The sequence below is a fragment of the Amphiprion ocellaris genome, chromosome 8 (assembly GCF_022539595.1).
Source record: "Amphiprion ocellaris isolate individual 3 ecotype Okinawa chromosome 8, ASM2253959v1, whole genome shotgun sequence".
NCBI classification, from domain to species: Eukaryota; Metazoa; Chordata; class Actinopteri; family Pomacentridae; genus Amphiprion; species Amphiprion ocellaris.
Genome location: NC_072773.1, coordinates 2,570,866 through 2,593,714, shown reverse-complemented (window position 1 = coordinate 2,593,714; position 22,849 = coordinate 2,570,866). Strand labels below are relative to the sequence as shown.

Sequence of the window (22,849 nt, the reverse complement as noted above, 5' to 3'; positions counted from 1 at the left end):
GTAGGATGTAGTGATGGCTGATGCTCCACAAGCTCCAAAAGACGTGGAAAACCTGTTTTCTCTTCATGATGTCAGTGAATGTGTCATTGATCAGCTATAGTTCCTGGTTGTTCTACCAGGTAGAGCCTCTTTTTGTTTAATACTGTAGAGACCAGAGGAGGCGTCACTCAGACTACAGTTCATGTTGACAAGCAGAGAGCATTGTGGGAGTTTAACTAGCAACGGGCACCATGACAAAGATTTTTGTGGAGGTTAATGACCTCTGACCAGAACTCCTGCGTTAACTGACTGAGGAACAAACATCAGCACAGGATTAATGTCCACTGTACTCTATTTGTGATATCAATTAATCCATTATTGATTGATAATGCTGCCAATTATTGATTATTTATTTGAAATCTGCGTCCTTCCTGTCCTTCCACAAGTTTTTCTCTTCCTTTACGATTCCTGTGTGAGGGAGCAGAGGATTGTGCTCAGGTTCATGAGTTCATAAGTTACAAAAAATGCCTTCATCTCTAGTTTCCATACTCTGTAACATGTTTTCTTTATGTTAACAGTAGAAAAGGTTGATGGAAACTACAATATTTTAAAAACAAAATCCTCAAAAAACATTTCTTTAGCCACAATTTGCATTTGTCAGTCACGTCTTCATCATTTTTCTTCTTGACGAAATTGACTGGATCCTGTCGAATGTGGTGGCGAGTCGACCGTCGTGTTGCCACCACATTTTAACTGAGCTGATATGTTTCAAACAAACCAGGGTCGACTAGGACAGTGTTTCTGTATCTCAGTGAAACTAGCGGGGACTAAATCATGTGTCTGTTGACCACCAGACAAACTGCGATTCATTTATATCCAATATTGTTCTATATCATTGTTGTTTATTGATTTTTAAAAAACTATGCTAAGTTAGCATCTCTAGCATCCTGCCATCAAATGTCTTCGCCTTTTATGACAACAGTCTGACAGCAAACGTAAACAATGAACTGGGCTTCAGATCAGTTAAAAAGTCCTGATCTCTGAGGTCGCATCAGGATGTTCCGGATATTTTTTCTCCAGCTTGCTAAGGAAAACTGTGTACTTGATCCTCAAGGGGAATGCAAGATAAACGTTTGCATATTTGCTGGTATATTGATTTCTGTGATTCAGTTTTAGCTTAGAAAAATGTAAAAACGTCTGTATCTGTCCTGCAAGGAAAACACATTTCCTAGAGTAAGTTATCATCAGAGGCTAATGTGAAAGTAAAAGACTGTTCCGGTTTGGTTTTACGCCTCCATTCTTCATTACTGGTTACTGGAAAAAACTGCGATTTAATGCCCATGAAGCATCGGGACATCCGTTGATGTTGAGCCGATCCGGTTCCTTGAATTCTGAGATACAAGAAAAGATGAATCCAGGAAGTAAAGGACAGACTGACCGGACGGTAAACGACGGAGAAGACAAAGGAATAAACCACAGAAGAAAAGAAAGCAAACACAGGATGGAGACATGAAACGAGGCGGAGTTGTTGCAGCTGTTGCATCCTTTTTTCTATTTCAAACACGTGTGTTGAACCCGTTATCTATAAACACTCACCCTCAGAGCCTCGTATCAGCCTGAAAACCCTCCGCTCTAATCCCAAACCTTTCATTAACACAACACAGCTGTGAGTGTTGTTGGAGCGTGCTGACATCACCTTTGTATTTATAGTCGTCTCGCGGCTCTCAAAGCTGCAATATTTGCTCTTCGGATGTATTAGAGTCATAAAAACTGTTGTTTTTTTCTTAATATGAGGGTGATTACAACAAAAATCCACACATCTCATATTTGTTGGTTTTTTTTCAGTGCATTTGCATAATTTTATTGTCTTGCTTCCATTTAGTTTGCGTCCTGTGGAGTTTTCTCGCAAACAAACGTCACCAAATGGCACCAAATTAATTTCTTTCCTTATTTCTGTCATGCAGCGTTTATGTTTGCTTGCTATAAATCTTCTTTCTTTGCCTTCGTTGCTGCTGCCGATTGTAAATAAGCAGAAAAGTGAGAAACTAGCAGCAGAAATACGGATCTCATGGTTGTAAATATACACAAAGCAAACAAAACTGGAAGTCTAACCTTTGTTTCATTGCAGCTGTAGAGGTGGAAAACATTTTAAGATGCGTTTAACATAAATGAGACATTTAAGCAGAATTCCAGCTGTTTAGTCAACAACACATCCCAGAATAATCATGGATCATCACCTGACCATTGATTGAGTTGACCAATCTGGGCTCATAGGTAGCATTAATTTTTGATGTGTTTTTAGGTAAAAAATGGTGTTTTTGAATTAAAAAACTGTAGACATGAGTGCACTCATGCTGATTTTTGCATTGTTTTCTTTGAACCAATCTGTGGATCAAAGTTTCAGAAATAATGCAGTGAGACCTCTGACTTTTGTAGGCTTATTGATCTGTATGTATTGTCTTAAATGGCACCAATTGTCATGAAATGATTTGAAATACTATGAGTTGGAATTATAACTCCTCATGGACCACTTTCAGAGCAGTTTCACCATCATACCTGCTCAATGCGTGTTCAAATATAGGTCATAAATGCAAAAAATAAACAGTATTTCAGTCATTTTTTTCTCTTAAAATAATAATAATGCCTCTGATTGGTGCCATAATCCTATTGGTGCTACTCACAAGAGAAAAAATCAGCCGCTTAGCGTGAAAAATGACAGTTTTATGGTTGGTGTAACATCAGAGGAGACAGAAAAATTTACATTTTTTGACCAAATTTGCACCTTCATACAACCAGTTTGTATTAGTCTATCAAAGTAGGATTGCACCAGATGTACATATGAACAAGAATACAAAATTTCAGGACTCTGTCTACATTATTTCTCAAGTTATGGCTCTTCAAACATTGATCCTCAAATTGGAGTAAAGAAAATTACACAAAAATTAACATGAAACCAACTTGTTTAAGAACTTTGAACTCAAGAACTAATGTTACCTATGAGCCCAGATTGTACACATGGTCTAAATACGCACTAAAATCTTCATGTTTTTAAATTCTGACACGTGAAATAATGGTTTTCCAAATCAAAAAATATGTCTTTGAAGAGTCTTTAGCCTTTGTAGAACAATCTATCCCAGATTAAACCCACCTAAGCTCACTGTTTTTTTTCTTTTTTTATATCTAGATCTGGTCTAATGTGGTCCAGATGCAAAAAAAAACCCTCCAAAATCTCTCTTCTTTATAAGAGCTGCAGGTTAAATCATCTTCAGTCCAGTTCATTCTCTTTTACCTGTCAGTGGTTTTAATGTTGTGGCTGATCAGTGGATGTTTTCACCTCATCTCAGTTTTAGTGTTTTGACAAACCAGTGTTTCTTCTGACATTGTAGTAGATTAACTGTTGTTGTTTGTTGTTTAGGTCTGGAAGATGTGACCGACTACGACCCCAACATCCTCAGCGACCCCCAGTGGCCTTGTGGGAAACACAAACGAGTGCTGATCTTCGCCTCCTACATGGTAAGAAAACGTTAGATATATAGAGAGTTTAATTTCAAGTGGACGGTTTATTAAAACAGAACCTTAGATATGGAGAAAACCACTGATTTTAGTGGTTTAGGATGATCAGCTGCTGTGGATCTTCTTCTGCTGCATCCAGAACTCTGCAGGCATCTTTGGTTGAATTACATGAACTCCTATTGTGGCCTGTTGTTGTGAACTGGCATCACACCACTTTCATTCAGACTGCAGCAGAGATAGCGTATCCATTCCCTCAATGCCACTTTGTGCAGATTCAATACGTACCTGGAACCTTTTGTAGCACTAGTTTCTCGTAGGACTGATCAGAGCGGGACCTAATTATTATATATCTATTGTTAGGGTATAATATATGTATAATATATTTGATTGATTTTGTTTATTTATGACTCTATTTATTCCATCATTTACATATTTTAGCCTTTTCAATGGATCATTTCTTTCATTTGACCCCTCCCTTAATTCCACCCTATTTATTTAGTTATTTATTTATTTGTTTGTTTGTTTGTTTGCAGAAAACCATGATCCATGATGAATTTTATTTTAATTGTTTCTCTCCTTAGAACTCATTTACTTATTAATTTCTCTATTTATTCACTTATTTACATATTTTGGACGATTTTTTTAATGTTCTATTTAGCACGTGATCTACCTATGTATTATATAGATATGTAGCTCATATGATAATGTTAATGATATATGTTTGATTAAATGTTTTCATTCTTTTTATTTGATCATTATTTGTGGTATTTGAGACAGCGTTTCCTCAGTTCCCTTTATTTAATTTATTTTATTTTTTGATTTTTTTTGTCTTTTATTGTTTCATTTTATTTGATTGATTTTATTTTTTTGTTTCTCTATTCATTTATTTACATATTTTAATTTATTCAATGTGAAGTCTTGTGACCCTTCACTCTATTTATTTATTTATCTGTATGCAGAATAACATGATCCATGATGAATTATTTTTATTATTTCTCTCCTTAGAACTAATTTTATTTATTAATTTCTCTGTTTTTTCACTTATTTAGATATTTTAGTCTATTCAGTGACATTTATTACTGATTTTTTTATTTACTTCTTATTCTGTTTTTATTTATAAATGTTAAATTCTCTTTTGCACATCACTCACCTGTATATTTTCAGAAAAGATATTTTATAAAATTTTTGCATTTATTGTATTTGCTCATTATTTGTGGCATTTATGACAAGATTTCCTCACTTCTTTTATTTTTTTATTTTTTGTTTTCTGTCTTTTATTGTTTTATTTTATTTGATTTATTACTGTTTTTTCATTTATTTACATATTTTAGTCTATTCAGTGTGACGTTTATTACTTAGTTTTTATTACTTTTTTATTATTTTTTTTTTTAATAAATTCCGACTTCTATTTTGCACATCACTTACCTACATATATTTTAATAATATATATTTTTCTATTTCATTGATTTGATTTATTTATTATTATGTTTATTCTTTTATTTACATATTTTACATATTTGTTCCATGGATAATTTATTACTTCATTTTTATGACTTTCTTATTCGGTTTTTATACATCTTGACTTGTATTTCACTCTTCACCCTATTTATTTATTTATGTATTTATTTGTATGCAAAAAAACATGATCATGATGATTTTTTTTCATTATTACTCTTCTGAAAATTAATTTTACTTACTGATTTCTTGATTTATTCACTTAAAAAATAAAAATAAATGAAATAAGATCAAGCTTTATTAATACTGGAGGAAATTCTAGTGCCAGATTTTGCTCAGGAAAAAAAACAAAATGCCATAAAATAAGAACTGCAGTGCCTAATAAATAGAAAACAAGAAGATTTAAGTACGATATATTACTGAAATTACTAAAAATAAGTAGCTAAAATAAAACTGGAATAGAACAGTAAAAAGTAATGGTGGCAAATATCCTGACAGAATTAGTAAAATCACACATGATGATGAACAAATAAATTATATTGTGTATTACACCTGAAGAATGAAGGGAAAACGAGAATGCACATATCAAGATGAAGGTGAAATATTATATGTTGTCAGAAAGTTGCACATGAGGCTCAAATATTGCACCTCAAAAATGAAAATATGAAATATTGAACAAGAAATTAAACACAATGCAGAAGCTAATATTGAACAAACTATTGAGCAAAATAATATCGCAAATGATGTTGACACGATGATCGAGCTTTAATCACTTAGCAGAAAGGATTTCAAGGACATTTAAATATAAATATAATTAATAATGAGTCAATAAACTGCCTGAAGGAGTTTGTGGCAGTGAAACCAGAATCACAGACAGAAATATTTACTTCTTCTCCAGTTCATTGTTTGACTGTTTGACTCTTGTTTCCTCTGTTTATGAATTCTTTTTTTCCTCTTTTCTAAACTCAGACGACCGTCATAGAATACGTCAAACCGTCCGACCTGAAGAAAGACATGAACGAGACTTTCAAGGAGAAGTTTCCTCACGTCAAACTCACCCTCAGCAAAATACGCAGGTAAAGAATCTGAATTTAATCGACTAAACTGCACCAAATCTCGTTTTTCTTCACTGTGGCTGCAACATAAAGTCCTGCAGCTCTATAAAAACAGAAGAACCATGAATAGAGGCAGCAAGAACTCTGTTAAAATGACAAAAACCTAAATACTTTCTTTGATTATTTATTCTGCAAAAATTGGAAACACCCTGGAATCAGCATGTAAAACATTTTCCCAAGTGCCCACTATGATTCCAAGTGTGACTCTACATATTACATATTTTCTAATATTTATAATTTAAATTTATTTCAATAAACACTGCCTACAGTTCAGCCCAGTTCAGTCGAAAGTCATTGTATTTTCATGGTGTGACTGTTTGTTGTAGTTAAGTCACTAATGGCTTCTCAGTTGTGCCGAAAAAACACAGAATTTTTAGTTTTGCAAAATCAGGTTACTGCACATGGTTTATGTTAGCTCCATTTTAAAATAAGACGTAGAATAAAGTGATTAATTTTAATCTATACTTGTCTCCTCTCTGCTCTGAGTAAACAAGGCCAGGAAAACTTCCTAAATAGGCCAAAAAGGTTCTAAATTAGCTGTATCATTGTTATTGTCAGACTTTGGTGCAAAAAAATGCTACAGGAATCATGAAGAACAAAGTGACTTTTGTAGAATTATTTTGGTTTTTAGCTTAGCTTTGCTTCAGTTTTACAACAAAGACTGTTGCAAGGTCAAAAATTCAGAATTTTATGTGATTTTCAAGATTCTTGCTTAAATAAATAGAATAATTTCTTAATTTTATTTCGATAGAAATGGTTCCAGCAGGTTTTGGGATTCAGAGAGTTAAAGGATTTACCCAGAGTAACTTACTTAACCTTTTTATTATTATTATTATTATTGTATTGGGAATGAGGTTGCAGAGAATTTCTGTGATGCTGAACTAATGGTTTGTGACGTGTTCAGCCTGAAGCGGGAGATGCGGGTCGTCGGGGAGGATTGCGGCCTGCAGCCCGTCACCATCGCCATGGCGTTCGTCTACTTTGAGAAGCTGGTGCTGCAGGGTCGACTCAACAAGCAGAACCGGTACGTTTGAAGCATCTCTGCTCCGTTCTTCAGCTTCACGCTGGGATCTGGAAGCTCCTCGACACTGAATACGGACAATAATTTACAGTTTAGGTGATGATGGAAGATGACAAATTGTCTCAGGACTGCAATCTGATTGGTCAAAGTGAATAACGTGCTGCACTGACGGTTCATTTATCTCCAAGACAGATCTGATGTATTTTTGATGCTTCTGGTTATTTTCTCACCTCATGAACTTTTGTTAGAAATAAACCCTGCACCTATAAATGTTCCTGTAAGTTTAATATCTAAGAAATGTCCAGAAAACAACAAAATGATCCCACAATCCTGCATATTTTGACTCTTTCTCACACAAGATCTCGCTGAATATTTCAACTTTGCTGAGTCCACAGTGTTGAGTGAATCAGTGGCTCCCCCTTGTGTTTGTTTGTAGTTAGTTCACTGTTAAAGGCAGAACAAAAAACATCATCTTATTAATTACAAAACGTTTGTTTGTTTTACACTGAATTCTGCAAAGTGTTGGTTGATTTTTATTGTCCCTTAAAGCAAAAAACACAGGTTTATATTTGTTATTTTATTAAACTTTACATTGAAAACACATTGATGTGCAGATAAACGAAACTTTAAACTTTAATTTGGTGTTTGTGACCGTCTTTTTGTCCTGTAGAGGCCACTAATTCCTGAAATACTCCTTAATATTTATTATTAATACTGGTAACTGTCACAGTTACCTGTTTATGTGGAGACTAATCTAACATAGGTCTCTTTGTTTAGTGCCTCGTTAATGTTGCTTTATGAGATAAAACTTTATTAATCCTACATGAGATTCATTTGCCAGTTATTGCTCAGAAAACACTTATCAGCAAACACTTTACACACAGTTGAAACCAGAAATTTGCATATAAAAAGACACATAACCTTTTTTTTCTCACTGTCTGACATTAAATCAAATTAAACTCTTCCTGCTTCAGTTAAGATCACCAAAATTATTTCTATTTGCTAAATGCCAAAACAGTGAGAGACAGAATTTTGTAATACTTTCTTCAAAGAAAGTCCAATCAGACTGAAGTGCTGTGAGATGTTGATGCTATAGGAATAAAACTGAATGGAATTGAATGAAAAACTAACAAAAAAATGAGAAGCACTCAAATGTAGGCATGATACATTACTGAAAATAAGACTAAAGGAGTAAAAATAATACTAATCTTTATCCAGTTCTCATTGTTTTACATCTACTTCTGCCTGATAAAATGCTGCTCTGTGGTTGGACATTAAGAAATTACTCATCTAGCATGTTTTACCTCAGTATATAGTAGATAATACAACTACTGAACTACAAGCTTTATCTATGTACCTACCTACCTACGTTATCTACCTACCTACCTTATCCCCCTAGCATGTTTTCTCTGTATTTACTACATAGTAAAACTACCAAATCTAGCATCCATCTGATCAGTTTTTCCTAATGTGGTTCTACCTCCACCCTGCAGTAAAGTCCTGACGTTAATCTGTCGTTGTTTTACAGGAAGTTGGTGTCAGCTGCCTGCATCCTGTTAGCTGCCAAGATCAGCAGCGACCTGAAGAAACAGGAGGTCAAACACCTCATCGATGTAGGTTCCAGATCATGTTGCTCTTTGCTCAGGTGTTTCTGATCACCTGAGCAGCTGGAAAATGACCTGCAGGGTCCCTGACAGCAGAACAAACAGTAGCCAACGTTAAACCTCAGCAGTGTTATTAATAGAACCTCAGTAGTTCAGCATCTTGGACGGTTTAACTAGTCTACTTATCTTAATACAGATATATCTGGTAGGATACTGTGTAGTCATAGATTATGATGGATGTTATATCATGGAGACTGTAAATGACCTCTGACAAGTTTATTTTCCTCTCACTACTTGACCTACACAGACACAAGTCATTAAAAAGATAAAATGTACCAAGATTTTACACCTTAATCAGTATTCATCTATTAAATAGTGCTGGATAGATTTTAACAACACATGAGAAAACACACTAACAGAATAGACATCAAATCAAACTTTAACTAACCCTATCCATCTGAAAGAAACCTACCTATTTACCTACCTACCTACCTACCAAGTTTACCTTATCTACCTACCTGCCTACCCTGTTTACCTACCTACCTATCTTATCTACCTGCCTACCTACTTACCTACCTACCTACCAAGTTTACCTTATCTACCTACCTGCCTACCCTGTTTACCTACCTACCTACCTACCTATCTTATCTACCTGCCTACCTACCTACCTACCTATCTTATCTACCTGCCTACCTACCTACCTACTTATCTTGTCTACCTACCTACCTACCTACCTACCTACCTACCAAGTTTACCTTATCTACCTACCTGCCTACCCTGTTTACCTACCTACCTATCTTATCTACCTGCCTACCTGCCTACCTACCTACCTACCTATCTTATCTACCTGCCTACCTGCCTACCTACCTACCTACCTATCTTATCTACCTGCCTACCTGCCTACCTACCTACCTACATATCTTGTCTACCTACCTACCTACCTACCTACCTATCTTATCTACCTGCCTACCTGCCTACCTACCTACCTACATATCTTGTCTACCTACCTACCTACCTACCTACATATCTTGTCTACCTACCTGCCTACCTACCTATCTCATCTTGTTTACCTATCTCCTTCTCCCTTACTTCCTTTCTTCGTCCCTTCCTTCTTCAGTTCCTTCATCCTTTCCTTCAACCCTTCCTTACTTCCATGAAGGAAGGGATGAAATTAGGGATCATCTAAAATTAAAATAGATGATATGTAGACACAAAACATTTAAAGTTAACTTTATCATAAAGCAGTAGTTCCGACTCTCTCACCCTTTGGTTTCTGTGTCTGCAGAAGCTGGAGGAACGTTTCCGGATCAGCCGGAGGGAGCTGATATCGTTCGAGTTCACCATCCTGGTCGCCCTGGAGATGGCGCTGTACCTCCCCGAGAGTAAAGTGATGCCCCATTACCGGCGGCTGGTGCAGCAGCAGCAGCTGTAGAGGAACGCTGCTGCTGTTCCCTGGAAGCACCTTCAAGTTCCAACACTGTGACCAACAGACGGATCCTGGAGGGTTCATCCTCCTCAGACTGTGACGGTGGTTCGACTCCAGTGCCTGGCTCAAAGGCCTCCTACCCCGCAGACACCAAAGTGATGAAACACTGTGAGTTCAGCAGCAGCAGCAGCAGGACTGATGGGACCAATGGAAGTCATCACAGCCCCTCCAAATCATGTCGCACTCACAGGAATACTCATTCTTTATTTTTATATGGGACCTTTTCGACCATTTTAGACAAAATAGTAATTATTATTGAACCAGGAAGCCGGGGAGGGATGTAATACGCACAGAAAACAGAATATCTGAGATTTAAGTTGCAAATTCATAAGAAAAAACTCTAAAAATATTAAATATTAAAGACTTACAGGAACTAAAGTCAATTCTTTATTTATTTTCCTTCTTGTGTAGGAACCACATCCATTCACATTTCCTCTTCACACATCAGTGAGGAGGTGATGTTAACGATAATGTGGTGATTCTGGGCTAAATTCTAGAGTATTTACTTGAAGCTAAATTAAAGTTTCCACTGCAGGAGTAATAATTGACCAGCTGTGGTGTCTGTGATCTGAATCCTTGACCAGAAAAATCCTAATTTTCTTGCAGATTTATGAGTTACAAGAATATTTTAGAGTTTTTTAATCTCCTCATGAATTTACAACTTTAATCTCTGGAATTCTGATTTGTTTTTCTCAGAATATTTCCATAATATTCATTTATTTACTTTTTAAAATTATTATTATTTTGCACCTGCATTGACATTAATATGCCGTAAACATTTACACCTTTGGTTGTTGTTTCTGTAGGTTTTGGAATGTTTCCCAGATATTTTAGTTGCTGATAGTCAACCAAACTCGTCTCTCCATGTAGTTTCTGTTTAAACTTGTTCGACTACTTTATCATCGTTTATTTGCATATTGACCTAAAAGGAACTAAAAAGTTGCTCGATCAAACCATTTTAAAGGATAACTTCACTATTTCAAATCTGTCTCATCAGCATATAAATACTGAAAATGTCTTCCTTCTGTTGCTGTGATTCCAACAGAGAGACACAAATTTGGAATTTTACACTAAAACAGTCTCAGTTCAGACAGATTTTCTAACTCAAGACCGCTGAAGAATCAGATTTACTTGTCTGTGTAGTTTCTCATTCATCCAGGTCATGGTTATCCAAAGTTCAGTTCAGTTCAGGCTTCTTCAGTTCTACAGAACTGAAGAAGCCTCTTGGATGAGAGGTGAAACGTCTTCAAGGAACCTTCTTAAAGTCCAGTTGGAATGATTTAAACAACTTTGGATAATCAGATTTACTCAAGATAAAGTTGGGAAAGACTAGATTTTGTCCTCCATCACATCTCTGAAGCACAAAAATCAGAACAGATTCAAACAAAACCTGTTTTAATGTGCATAGAAACACCTTAACTTTGCTTTACGACTAACCTGAATAATTGTGCCGTTATCCTTTAAACCAGTTTTAACCATCAGAGTCCTGAAAACAATCATGTGCACTCGACAATCATTTTACTGTAAGGTGGAAAAAACTCTTAGAGCATTTCTGGAAATGAGGGGAAACTTTAGTTTCTAATTTAATCAAATCTGAACTTTTGTGCTTCTAGTTCTGATGTCAGGCTTCATTTCTCTGAACTTCCAGCTGACGAGTTTTGAATTATCAGCCTTGGTTTCTTGTATTTATGGTCGACACATTTCCACTTTGTCTTCACAGCTCCGTCTGGTTGGACTTTATTTTGGCGAGCTAAGATTCGCTGGTGACATTTTCTAAACATCAGTCAGAGTTTGGATGTTGAAGTGCCTTTACTGAAGTCGGCTATCGCTGAGGAGGAGCCACTTTTTAGAATTTTTCCCTCGATTTTAGTGATTCAAACCAGCAGCTTCGTCTTTTCTTCACCTCTTCTGTGTTTTTTTATTCCAGTCTTGAGCTCATTCTTCTTCTTCTGTGTCATTTTGGACATAGCTGTGATGAGAAACTAGTCAGCTTAGACTAAAACACATGAAACAAATCCTTACATCGACACCTCTGCTGCAGTAACAACTTCCTTTGATTGTCAGACAGGAAGTACAGCCGTGACGTCCTGTGAAATTAGTTTCCTTCTACAGCTAGTTTGGTTGCTTGATGTAAAATTAACAGCATTTAATCTTCCAAATGTGGCTCTGATCTTCCCAAATCTGACAAACATGACCAGTGTTTTCTTTGGAATTGCACCAGAAGGGTGGAAAACACATTAAAAACCAGTGTTAAACTTTCCACATCCATCTGCAGACGTTGGGAGGGTTCATTCGTGGAATACGTTAACGTCCATCTACAGCGTATGTAATAAACAGAATTCTCTGACCAGACTACAGGGTAATAATATTAAAATATGGAGTATATTCGTAGTTAAAACATTTATTGCATTCTGTATTTTTATGGGCTGCAATAGCTGAAAGAAGCTCACCACAGCTGAAGACACAAAAACTGCAGATTAGGTCGATATTTAAGGCGGAATTTTAAAACTAAGATGAAAAATGTAGTTGAAAGATTTTATTAACCTTGATCTGGCTGCTGTCAGTTTCTGGATGTTTCATTAGCACTAGAGCTAAAATGATTGATTAGTTGATCTGCAAATCAATCGGTTGTTGGCATCTTTTTGCCCTGACATTGTATAGATAACAAGATTAATGATCCCTAATGAAAACTATAGATGTCCTGATTCCATCTTAAAGATCAGAATCAGGACTGATTGAGGCATTTTTAAAATGATCAGAGTTGGAATCTAAACCTGATCATTTGTTTTTGTCTGGTGTCACACAGGTGTTGAAAAGCTAGAGCACAGTTTGTAGTGGAATGCTAGAGATTCTGTTTTCTTAAAGCAAGTATTTAAAGCAATATTCTGCAGCATTATTAATCAATAGTTGATTAATCAATAACAAAGTGAGCACACTGTTATTTCTGATTTAGTCATGATACAGATTGTAAAGGTGTTTCTGTCCTGGTTGATCCCAGCTCCTCTAAAAACATATTAGCACTAGTCAGAGGTCATTAAGCATCTCATGAATCTTTGTCATGGTGGCCGTTGCCAACATGAACTGCAGTCTAAGTGACGCCTCTTCTGGTCTCTACAGTATTAAACAGGAAGAGGCTCCACCTGGTGGAACAACCAGGTACTACAGCTGATCTACATTTACTGACATCATGTACTTTGTCTTCTGCCCTAAAATTATTAAGCGAGTCTAAAAACAGTCCAAAACCAAGTCAAGAACCGGTTTAAAATCGTCCAAAAAGCTAGTCTGAAACTATATTTAAAGCAGAATAAACAAGACTGAAACCAAGTCCAGAACTGGTCAAAACCAGTTTTAAATCAGCACAAAAGCTATATTCAACTGGTGTGCATGAGTTAGCTTTGGTCGGAGGTCATTAAGCAACACAGAAGTCTTTGTCATGGTGCCCCTTTGCTAGCTAAACTCCCACAATGCTCTCTGCTTTAACATAAACTGTAGTCTGAGTGACGCCTCCTCTGGTCTCTACAGTATTAAACAGGAAGAGGCTCCACCTGGTGGAACAACCAGGAACTACAGCTGATCTATATTTACTGACATCATGTAGATAATACAGGTTTTCTACATCTTTGCACAGAACATCCTAAACTTTAACACTACGTTTAGACAGAGTCCTACTGCAGCTTTACCACAAGGTTCCTGAACACCTACAGAACATTCAGGAACAGACTGGAGGCAGAAATGCATTTTTTTAAATGCATTTCAGAGATATTCAGTTGTCAAGCAGATAAATTGGATTGTTTTTATTAGCTTTAATGTACCTAAAGTGTGTGTTATCAGGAAAATGGCATCGGATTGGGACAAAAACCTGATAAGGACGTCTCATGGTAGTAATAGTTGCAGCTCTAGTAAACACCCAACACTTCGACATTTTGTGCTGCAGATGTGATTTGCATTAAAGTTCTGGGTGGAGACTCTAAACTTATCAAAGCGACACTTCAGCTCTTTATCGGTACAACAGACCTGTAATGACTGACTTTTATTTTCTGATGCTGAGACAGAAAACAGCAGTTTCCTGAAGTGGACTAGATAAAGACGTTGTTTAACAGAAGGAACTCACAGACTTCCTCATTCTGTGTGAGGAGGAACACCACAGTAACCTTTCTGCAACCTTTCTGTTTAGGGAACTACCTTATTTATTGTATTTTCACTGTATCATAAAGGGACGAATATTTAACCCGACCGAAGCCTCTGACGGGATGTTTGTGACGTTTCTCCTTCGTGTTGGAGGGAAAACAAACTCCTCCCGAAGAGCTCCGGTTGTTTTTGCACTTTGCCTTTTAGCTCCACGATCCTGAATCTTTATTTTATCACTGAGGGTAATATTTTTCTACATGTGTTGTTGTAATGTTGTACATTGAAAACCGGCGAGTCACTGAACTTTATTTATAGCTGATAAAAACTCCAGATAGAGAATCGTGTTTGTTCTATAAACCATAAAACCTGCAGCAGATCATTTAACTGAAAACAGTTTGGATTAAACATGATTCTTCATCTCCGGAGTTCATGCCGACACTCTTCCGCTGATGTTGTTTCCTCTCTCGAGTTGTTCGTGTTTTGCAGTTGAGGTTCGTCTTCTTTGAGAGTCGGAGCAGGAGGGTTAGCAGAGTTAGCAGGATAACTCTGGGTGTTTATTCTTTAATATGTGGTCCGGCTTTACTGATTTTTTTGGAGTTGTGTGCATAGACTTTGTGAGAGTCAATAATAGATCCAAAGTAGAAGAAACAAAAAGCTAAATGTTGGGTTTGGGTTTGAGTTTCTGCACAAAAATGTAAGCAGTTATTGCTCATCAACCCTCTGAACTCCAAGCAGCGTTTTCTGAGTGTTTTTCATTGGTTCCTGTCTCATTTTTTCTTCACTGTTGGTTAATTTTTCTCTGTAATCTAAAGTCCTGCAGCTCTATAGAAACAGAATAACCGTGAATATAGGTAGCAATAACTCAGAAATGTCTTTTGTCAGTATGACACAGTTAAAATGACAAAAATCTAATTTTAAAAAGAAAAAACTCAAGACTTTCCTCGATGGAAGCAGAACAACCATGAAGAAGGAGAGAATTCTTTGTGCAGACACAGTTGCGATGCCAAAAGTTGAATTTCTTTCATTATTAATTTTTCTAAAACTTTAAAAACTGGAATCAGCTTGAACAGCATTTTTCTAAGTAACAATACTGAAAAAAAACTGAGCTTTACACAGCCTGCAGTTCAGCCAAGTTAAACCGAATTGTTTCCTGAATTTTCAGTACCAGACTGTGGGTCACAGACAAGTCAGTAACAGGTCTATGAATATACAGAGGAACTCAGAATTTTTTCCTTTTTTACAGAATCTGGCTACTGTAATTGGTTTATTTTTGGCAAAATTTTAAATGAGACAAAGAATAAAGCGATTTCTGATGAAATACTCAGATTTTAAAGTTTTCCAACAGAGCGACAGTCAGGGAATGTTGGAATGTCAAAAAACACGATTGTTTCTGTTTATACAGTTTTTGGCTCTAAATTAAAAAGAAAAAATGTAATTATTAATCTATTTTTTCATACCTTTCAGAACTTGGAGTTCAGAGGATTAAATCTGTTTAGCTGTAAATCATGAATATCTCAAACAAACTGTGTGAATATCAAGTCTACGTTTGTTTTTTTCAGGAGTTATTTTTCATATCAGTCTGAATTAAATGTCATAAAACTCTAACCCTGAAAAAAAAAATTAACACAGACTTGATGTTTACTGGAAAATTACACAAAACTGTTGATTTTTCTTTTCAGTTATACAGAAGTTAAAGTAATAAAACACCTGATTGGTCCTTTAAGACAGTTTAGATGTCAGTTTGAGGTTCGTGTAGAACTTTAAAATGAAGTTTTTTCTCTCTCCTGCTCCAACAAATATGCAGAAGACCAATCTTTGCTCTATTTGCACTTAAACACTCCAGAGTAGAGTCGTGTGTTTAAACAGCAGGACTTCCTTGATTTAAATGTCTAAAATAATAAATATGTTGTAAGAAACATGTTAAATACACAACTCTGCTTGAGCGTAGAAACACGATCTTCCAAAGTCATCTTCTCTACATTAGAGATTTGTGATATTGATTCTATGCAGCTTTTCTTCTGTCCGCCGACCTTCATCTTCCTCCTCTTCCTCGGTGTGTTTACCTGTAACGTGCCACAGCGTTTATTTTTCACTCTTATTTAAACCTCACGTCATGTTTAGTTTATTGTTTTGTATCTATTATTGTTATTTTATTCTACTTTAAGCACTGTAACGCTGAAAAGGGAATTTTATTCACGTCTTCCATTTCTAGTTCTTCTTTTTACATCTTAAGTTATTTCTCTGTTAAGTTAATTTTTGTATCGTGTTTGTTTTCTGTCCGACAACGTGGTCGAAGCATCACAATGTAAACATGTGGAAATGTTATTTATGTTGTTGTTCTTGTTGCCACTTTTATATCGAACACATTTAGTGATTAAATACAGTTTTAAAAAGGTTCTGGACGTGTTGCGACGCAACAAGAGTGACTATTTTTATTGCAACCCGACGTTGACCTTTAATGGTGTCTCATAGTAACTAGTAGTTCCACTTTCACTGCAAAACTAGAGGAAAAAAAGTGGATCAAAATATATCAAAAAATGTTTTGTAAAACATGAAGACCAGATACTGTTTAAACTGCCAATGTTCAATTCAATGTCATTTATTTTCATTAAAAACATGTAAAATACAGCTTTTCTTGTGTTGTTTTTGGTCTGAACAGTTGGGATGGAGGTGAAGGAGGTTTATTACTGTTGGATAATTATGCAGTTTACGGCTAGCTGTTGTTGATTTTAAATATATATTTAAATATATATTAAATGTACTTTATGTTTATTTAAATATGAATTAAATATCCAAGCACATTAATATATCTAAAAATATAATTAAAATATTTGAAAATATTAAAAAGTTTTTATAAATCCTCATCTTTTATCATCTACAGGGATTCAGATCATTTCAATAAATATCCTGAGTAACTTTACAGTGTGAACTTTGCAAGAAGCACTTCACCCTTTAATAAAATAATAAGCTTTAACAAAAGTACTATGATAGTATTTAACTGAAATATTTAAAGGCTGATTCATTCCAGCCTGATGTGTTTCCTGTTAATGTGTCTACTGTGGTTCTGGGGGTCAAGTTATCATGACCCAACGAGACACAATAATGGAAATGAAACCAGAATTATCCTTGAAGAATAAACAACAGTTTCACCGGCAAAGTTATGACACCAAGGAGTTTGTTCTGAAATCTGAAGACACTACTGATGTAGAGCAACAGTAGAGTACAGAGGAGCTGAAGCTTCTCTGATGTTGTTGGCAGATCTCACATTCATCTGAAGAGGAGAGTAGAGGACATTATCTACATCACCACAGGGGGCGCTGTTGAGAGAGGAGGCAGCAACGTTGGAAAAATCCACCTCAGTGTAATCGAGTTCACTGGAGTCATCTTCAGCCTGAAAGAAAACAAGAAGGTCAACCTTAAGATTCAGAAAAGTTGTGTTTCGTCCTGAAAGACATTTTTTCTGCTCATACAGCATCTAGAAGGTGGGGAGGTGGAGCAATAAGGACTGGATAGAGGTGGACTCATCTCCATGCACAGCAAGGGATCTGGAACCAAACTCCTGAAGAGGAGTTGGACTCTACTTTTCTGAAGTTGCCCAGAAGGAGAGGTGCTGGGTGGATGTGGAGATACGAACAATCCTCCTGCTGAGCACCGCTTTGTTGGAGTTCTACCAGAGAACCGGAGGGTCACATGTTACAGAGGGAAAATAAACACAAGCAACAGTCAGAGTATTCGGCCTTCTTCGAGTCTCTGGATGATTTCTGGAAGGAGTTCCACTTCAGGATTTTCTAGTTCTAGGGTTCTTCGATGCTGAGGTGGGCAATGATGGAGAAACCTGGAGGGGGTTAATTGGGAGGAACAACCTGCCTGAACTGAACCCAAGCAGTGTTCTGTTGTTGGACTTCTGTACTAGTCATGGACTCATCATGATTAACACCAAATATGAGCATAAAGTGGCTTTTATTTGTACCTGGTACCAGATCACCTTCAGCCAAAAGTTGATGATCGACTTTGTAGTGATATCATGAGATTCTGTGTCAGACTCTCGGGGGAAGGGAGGAGAGCTGTCACCTGATCACCACCTGGTGGTGGGTTGGATCTGATAGACGGCCATCAGACAGACCTGGTAAAACCAAACCTGTAGTGAGGCTGCAGCAGCTGTAGAAGCAAAAACTCAGGTGTGGGAGGAGCTCAGAGAGGCTATGGAGGAGAACTTTCAGTTGGCCTCAAGGAAGTTCCGGTGCCTCAGTTAGTGCTTGGCAGTCATAAGTATTAGTTTACTGTCTGTGGTTTTACATTTAATTTTATTAAAAGGTTTACAACATTTTTATGGGAAGTTACATATAAAAACTCTCTACTCAGAGTAACAGCAGATTCTTGCAATAAGAAACTGAATTACCAATTTTTCAACAGTATGTTGACATTTTTACATCATATTATATCATAAAACCCAACTAATAATGGCACATCTGCAGTATTGAGTGTGATTATTAGTATGACAGCATCATCTATCCATATTTAGAACTAACTTCATTGTCTTCACACATATAAACGTTACTTACTTTGTTTGGAGGAAAGCTGACGAAGCTGTAGTCATCTGTGTTTTCAGCTGTGTTTGGTTTGGTGTATTTGGCGTTGCAGTAAATTGAAGATATTTCCACAGGAGGAGAACTGATCTTTCTGTCCTCTCTGATCTCATCATACACTCGACTGGACTGCAGGAGGAAGATGAAGAGTTTAGTTTGTGTCGACCAGCTGCTTTCACAAACACTAATGAAGCTCAGGAGTCTCATATTTACTCACCTCTGTGACTTTGGCGTAGTTGGTTTCTGCAGGAGGAACTGAAAAACAGAAAATAAAGTGCTGAAGTGTCAGGCTAAGTTAAGCTAAGTCAAGATAAGCTAAGTTAAGCTAAGCTAAGTTGAGTGGAGTCAAGTCAAGGTAGAGTTTCTTTCTTGTGCAAGATATTGCTCAATAAATAAAGAAACGGCACAACATGAGAATGAATGCAATATCTAACAGTAGAACAACAAAATGTAAGTACGATGCATTAAAAATGAAAATACAGCAGCTAAAATAAGACCTAGAACAGATCTAGAAAAGTAAGAAGTGATACTGGATGATACTGAAATAGTAAAGTAATATCACACATGATAATGAAAGGTGGTTTTCAGGAAGTGCAACCAGAGGAACTAAACTCAGTACAAGAGGAGGAGCTGCGACTATAAGAAATAAAAACCCATAAAACAACCACACAGTCTTCCTGTTCTTTTTATTTACTGCTGCCTGATGGTCTCAGTTAACCTCATGTATGCATGAAATGTTCAACACTAGACAGAACTGATACCATCTGGTTTCATGTTTATTTTTGCTCCATAACTGCCAGCAGTAGCTTCATTTCCAGTTTTAAGTCACCAACAAACTTGATAACTGAAGACAGAACTAGTCTGAGGATTTTACTATGAAACTCAAAGTTCAACAAACCCAAGAGTCTCACTAAACCAAACTACCAGAGTCACATGAAGATTCAATCCAATCAGGTTTAGTAATAAAACATGTTTAACACAACCTGAGTTGTACAACAAAAAGATGTGACATAAAACTGTGATCAGTGATGAAGTGATGGAAGCTGTGTGAGTTTCTGCAGCTTCACCTTTAGGTTTGGTGGATCTTCTCTTCTTGCAGAAAATCATCAAAGCTGTTGATAACATGAAGATCATGATGGCCAGAATCAGACCCACGTAAAGCTGCAGATCTGCAGGAGTGTTAACAAGAGAACAGGTTGGTTTTACTCTGACACTTTGGTACATAGTTGTATGTAAAAGTTTACATCCACTTGTAAAGACCATCTGCATCATTCCCTGTGACTCCTAGAACTCTGAATTTTCTGTGGTAAAATCCTTGGAACATACAAGTCTTTGTCACAAAAAATGGTCATGTATGTTGGTTCTTTCATAGATTTACTAAAGGTCTTCTGGAAATATGACAAAATCTGTTGGGTCAAAAACATACAAACATCAGTTCTAATATTTGGTGAAATTTGTCCATTTCTACCTCAGTTTGGTTGAAGCTGCTTTGAAATGGCTCCAAGTAACTTTCGGACTTGTTCAAGTCAATGATTTGCTTTTTCAGATCTTTGCTGAGCTCCTCAGACTTTCCCACTGTAGTGTTTGAGTCTAATGAGTGGATCTAATGGGTTCTATTTGAACTGGATCAGAGGAGTCAGCAGCTGTAGTCAATCAGAATCACTCAGGAGAAGTTAAGAGGCCACGAAGACAATTTTAATGAACACAACTTTCTACATCACCAAAACTAATGACTCAAGTTGCTGTATGTACGTTTGTAATCTTGCAGATCTCATCATATTTCCAGATAACCTTTAATAAATCTATGAAAGAACCCAAATACATGATTGTTTTTTGTGATAAAGATTCATGTGTTTCAGTGATTCCATCATAAAAAGTTCAGAGTTCTAGGAGTCATTGGAAACTAAAAACTGACTTCATATACGTGGTCTTTACAAGAAGTTGGAAACTTCTGTTGATGACTTGACAACATACCTGAAGGTGAGTCCTGCTTCCTGGTGTCCTCAGAGGAGGTTGATGGAGGTTCAGATCTTCCTGAAGTGGAGCTCAAACTCTGTTCTGTTGGTGTTGTTGCCGTGGAGGATGATGGGAGAAACGTTGACGGTGGAAAAGTTGGAAGAGTCAACTTTGATTGTGAAGTGGTCAAAGCTGTAAACAGTGAAATAATCAGAATCCTGAAGATCCTGCTGGAAGATGAACTGACAGGTTCATTAACACTCAGATTTTACAGCAGAAGTGATGGAAATAAGAATTAAATATTTAATTTAAATACTGAAGCACTTTCTTTACACATTCAGAAACATAGAAAGAAACTTAAAAACTCACCTTCTGTGACAACAATCTGAAAATCCCAGGATGAACCTCGAAGGAAAGATCTTTCCAAAGCACATCTGTACCAACCAGAGTCAGACTTCTTCAGCTGTTTGATGCTCACATACAGAATATCATGTGATGGAAAAGATTTGCTTTTATATTCAATGCTGTATCTGCTTTTCTGGTCTTTGTTCTTTGTTGTTTTAATGAGAATGTTTCCTTCTTCACATGTTTCCCTACAGAAGAACTTTGTGTGTCCAGAGACAGAAAATGAACATGTAACTGTGATGTTTTCTCCTTCCATTCCTGTGTGGATCCCACCATCTGCACTGAATAGTCCAGCGTTTCCATCCTGCAGTGCTGTTAAAAAGATAAATAATCAATAGTTACTAATATCATCCTGTAACACGCTGCAATCTGAAGATGATATATTTCTGTAAATGAAATGAAAAACATTTTTCTCTTCAAGTCTAATTCCAAACACTGTGTGTGTATTTAAATTATGGGTACAATCATCCATCATGTCATATAAATGTCATGTTGTCATTTTTAGACTAATTATTTTAATGTTTTTATATTTTGTCATGATTTCTGCTTCATTTTTTTCCATCAGTCGTCACTTTTTCTGCTTTGCTTCTGTTTATGTCTTCAGAGCTGCTATAATGTGTCAATTTACCTGATGATCAGTAAAGTTTATCTTTTTAACAACTGAACGAAGCAAAAGGAAACTGAGATGCTGTTAAATGTTCACAAGTAAAACCTACAGACTGGACCTGGAGTTCAGTTTGTTCTTTTATTTTCTGTCAGACGTCTTCATCTGCTGATTCTATCTTTACTGGTGAAGTTAAGTTTTAATGTGTTGCTTCACAACCACAGCTGCTGTCAGTGGTTTACTGCAATTCTGCACTTCTGTTCCTCTTCAGCTTCTTTAAAATGATTTTAAATTTAGTTTACTAAACTGGATGATGTAGCTAAGATACCAAAAGAAGAAGATAATTCTGGCAGAAAAAGTGAAGTGAAACTAACATAACAAAGGTAATTTGCAGACTGATGTGTTTGTTTTAACCCTTTAATGTCCTCACAGGTTTATATTTTAAGACGTTTCAGACTGACTCTGTGTAGATTTAAACAGGTTTTACTTCTGTGACTCTAAATATATTTTTCTCAGTCTATCTGATGGTGACAGTTTCCTGTGTTTGCTGCGTTTGTGGAAAAGCAACAGAAATATACAGTCAACATTGAACAAAAGTCAACCACAAACTCAGATTTTTGATAAATTCTGGAGGAAAAAAATGAAACTAACAAAAACTATTGAAAAGAAAACAAAAAGTTTGTTTGAACCCTTCAATGTCCTCACAGGTTTATATTTAAAGACGTTAACTTCCAATAAACTGCAGGTTCAAGTGACTCATATCCGACTGTTAACTTCATGTTTAACTACAGAAACCAACATGGAACAGAATTCTCAGTTAAAACTGTTCAATGAGGTGCAAAACTTCCTGATCAACTCTAAAGAAATGAAGAAAAATAAGTGTGAGAAGATCAACAATGAACAGAAATCAGAAGTGACTGAACTCACTGATGAAGAGGAAACAGAAAAAAGTGTGGAAGACTTTCATGTTGAGGCTCTGATGCTTTAATGCTGCTTC

General features: G+C 36.3%; 2 protein-coding genes across 2 annotated transcripts in view; one reads left to right on the top strand and one right to left on the bottom strand.

Annotated features, from left to right (window-relative positions):
- The window catches only part of cables2b (Cdk5 and Abl enzyme substrate 2b), a 59,588-nt gene extending 42,659 nt beyond the window's left edge, over positions 1-16,929 (top strand). The window contains exons 6-10 of the mRNA XM_023281695.3: positions 3,395-3,492; positions 5,917-6,023; positions 6,967-7,086; positions 8,612-8,696; positions 9,973-16,929. Of these exons, the coding sequence (XP_023137463.1) occupies positions 3,395-3,492; positions 5,917-6,023; positions 6,967-7,086; positions 8,612-8,696; positions 9,973-10,119 (557 nt within the window). The 3' untranslated portion in view covers positions 10,120-16,929. The remainder of the gene's footprint in view (positions 1-3,394; positions 3,493-5,916; positions 6,024-6,966; positions 7,087-8,611; positions 8,697-9,972) is intronic.
- Positions 16,568-22,849, bottom strand: LOC111576173 (uncharacterized). The gene is made up of 7 exons (XM_035953597.2): positions 22,780-22,849; positions 21,213-21,560; positions 20,862-21,035; positions 19,955-20,056; positions 19,105-19,142; positions 18,864-19,016; positions 16,568-17,692 (listed from the first exon to the last, which is right to left on the bottom strand). Exons 1-7 carry the CDS (start codon positions 22,817-22,819, stop codon positions 17,498-17,500), a joined length of 1,050 nt encoding a protein of 349 aa, XP_035809490.2. The 5' UTR covers positions 22,820-22,849; the 3' UTR covers positions 16,568-17,497.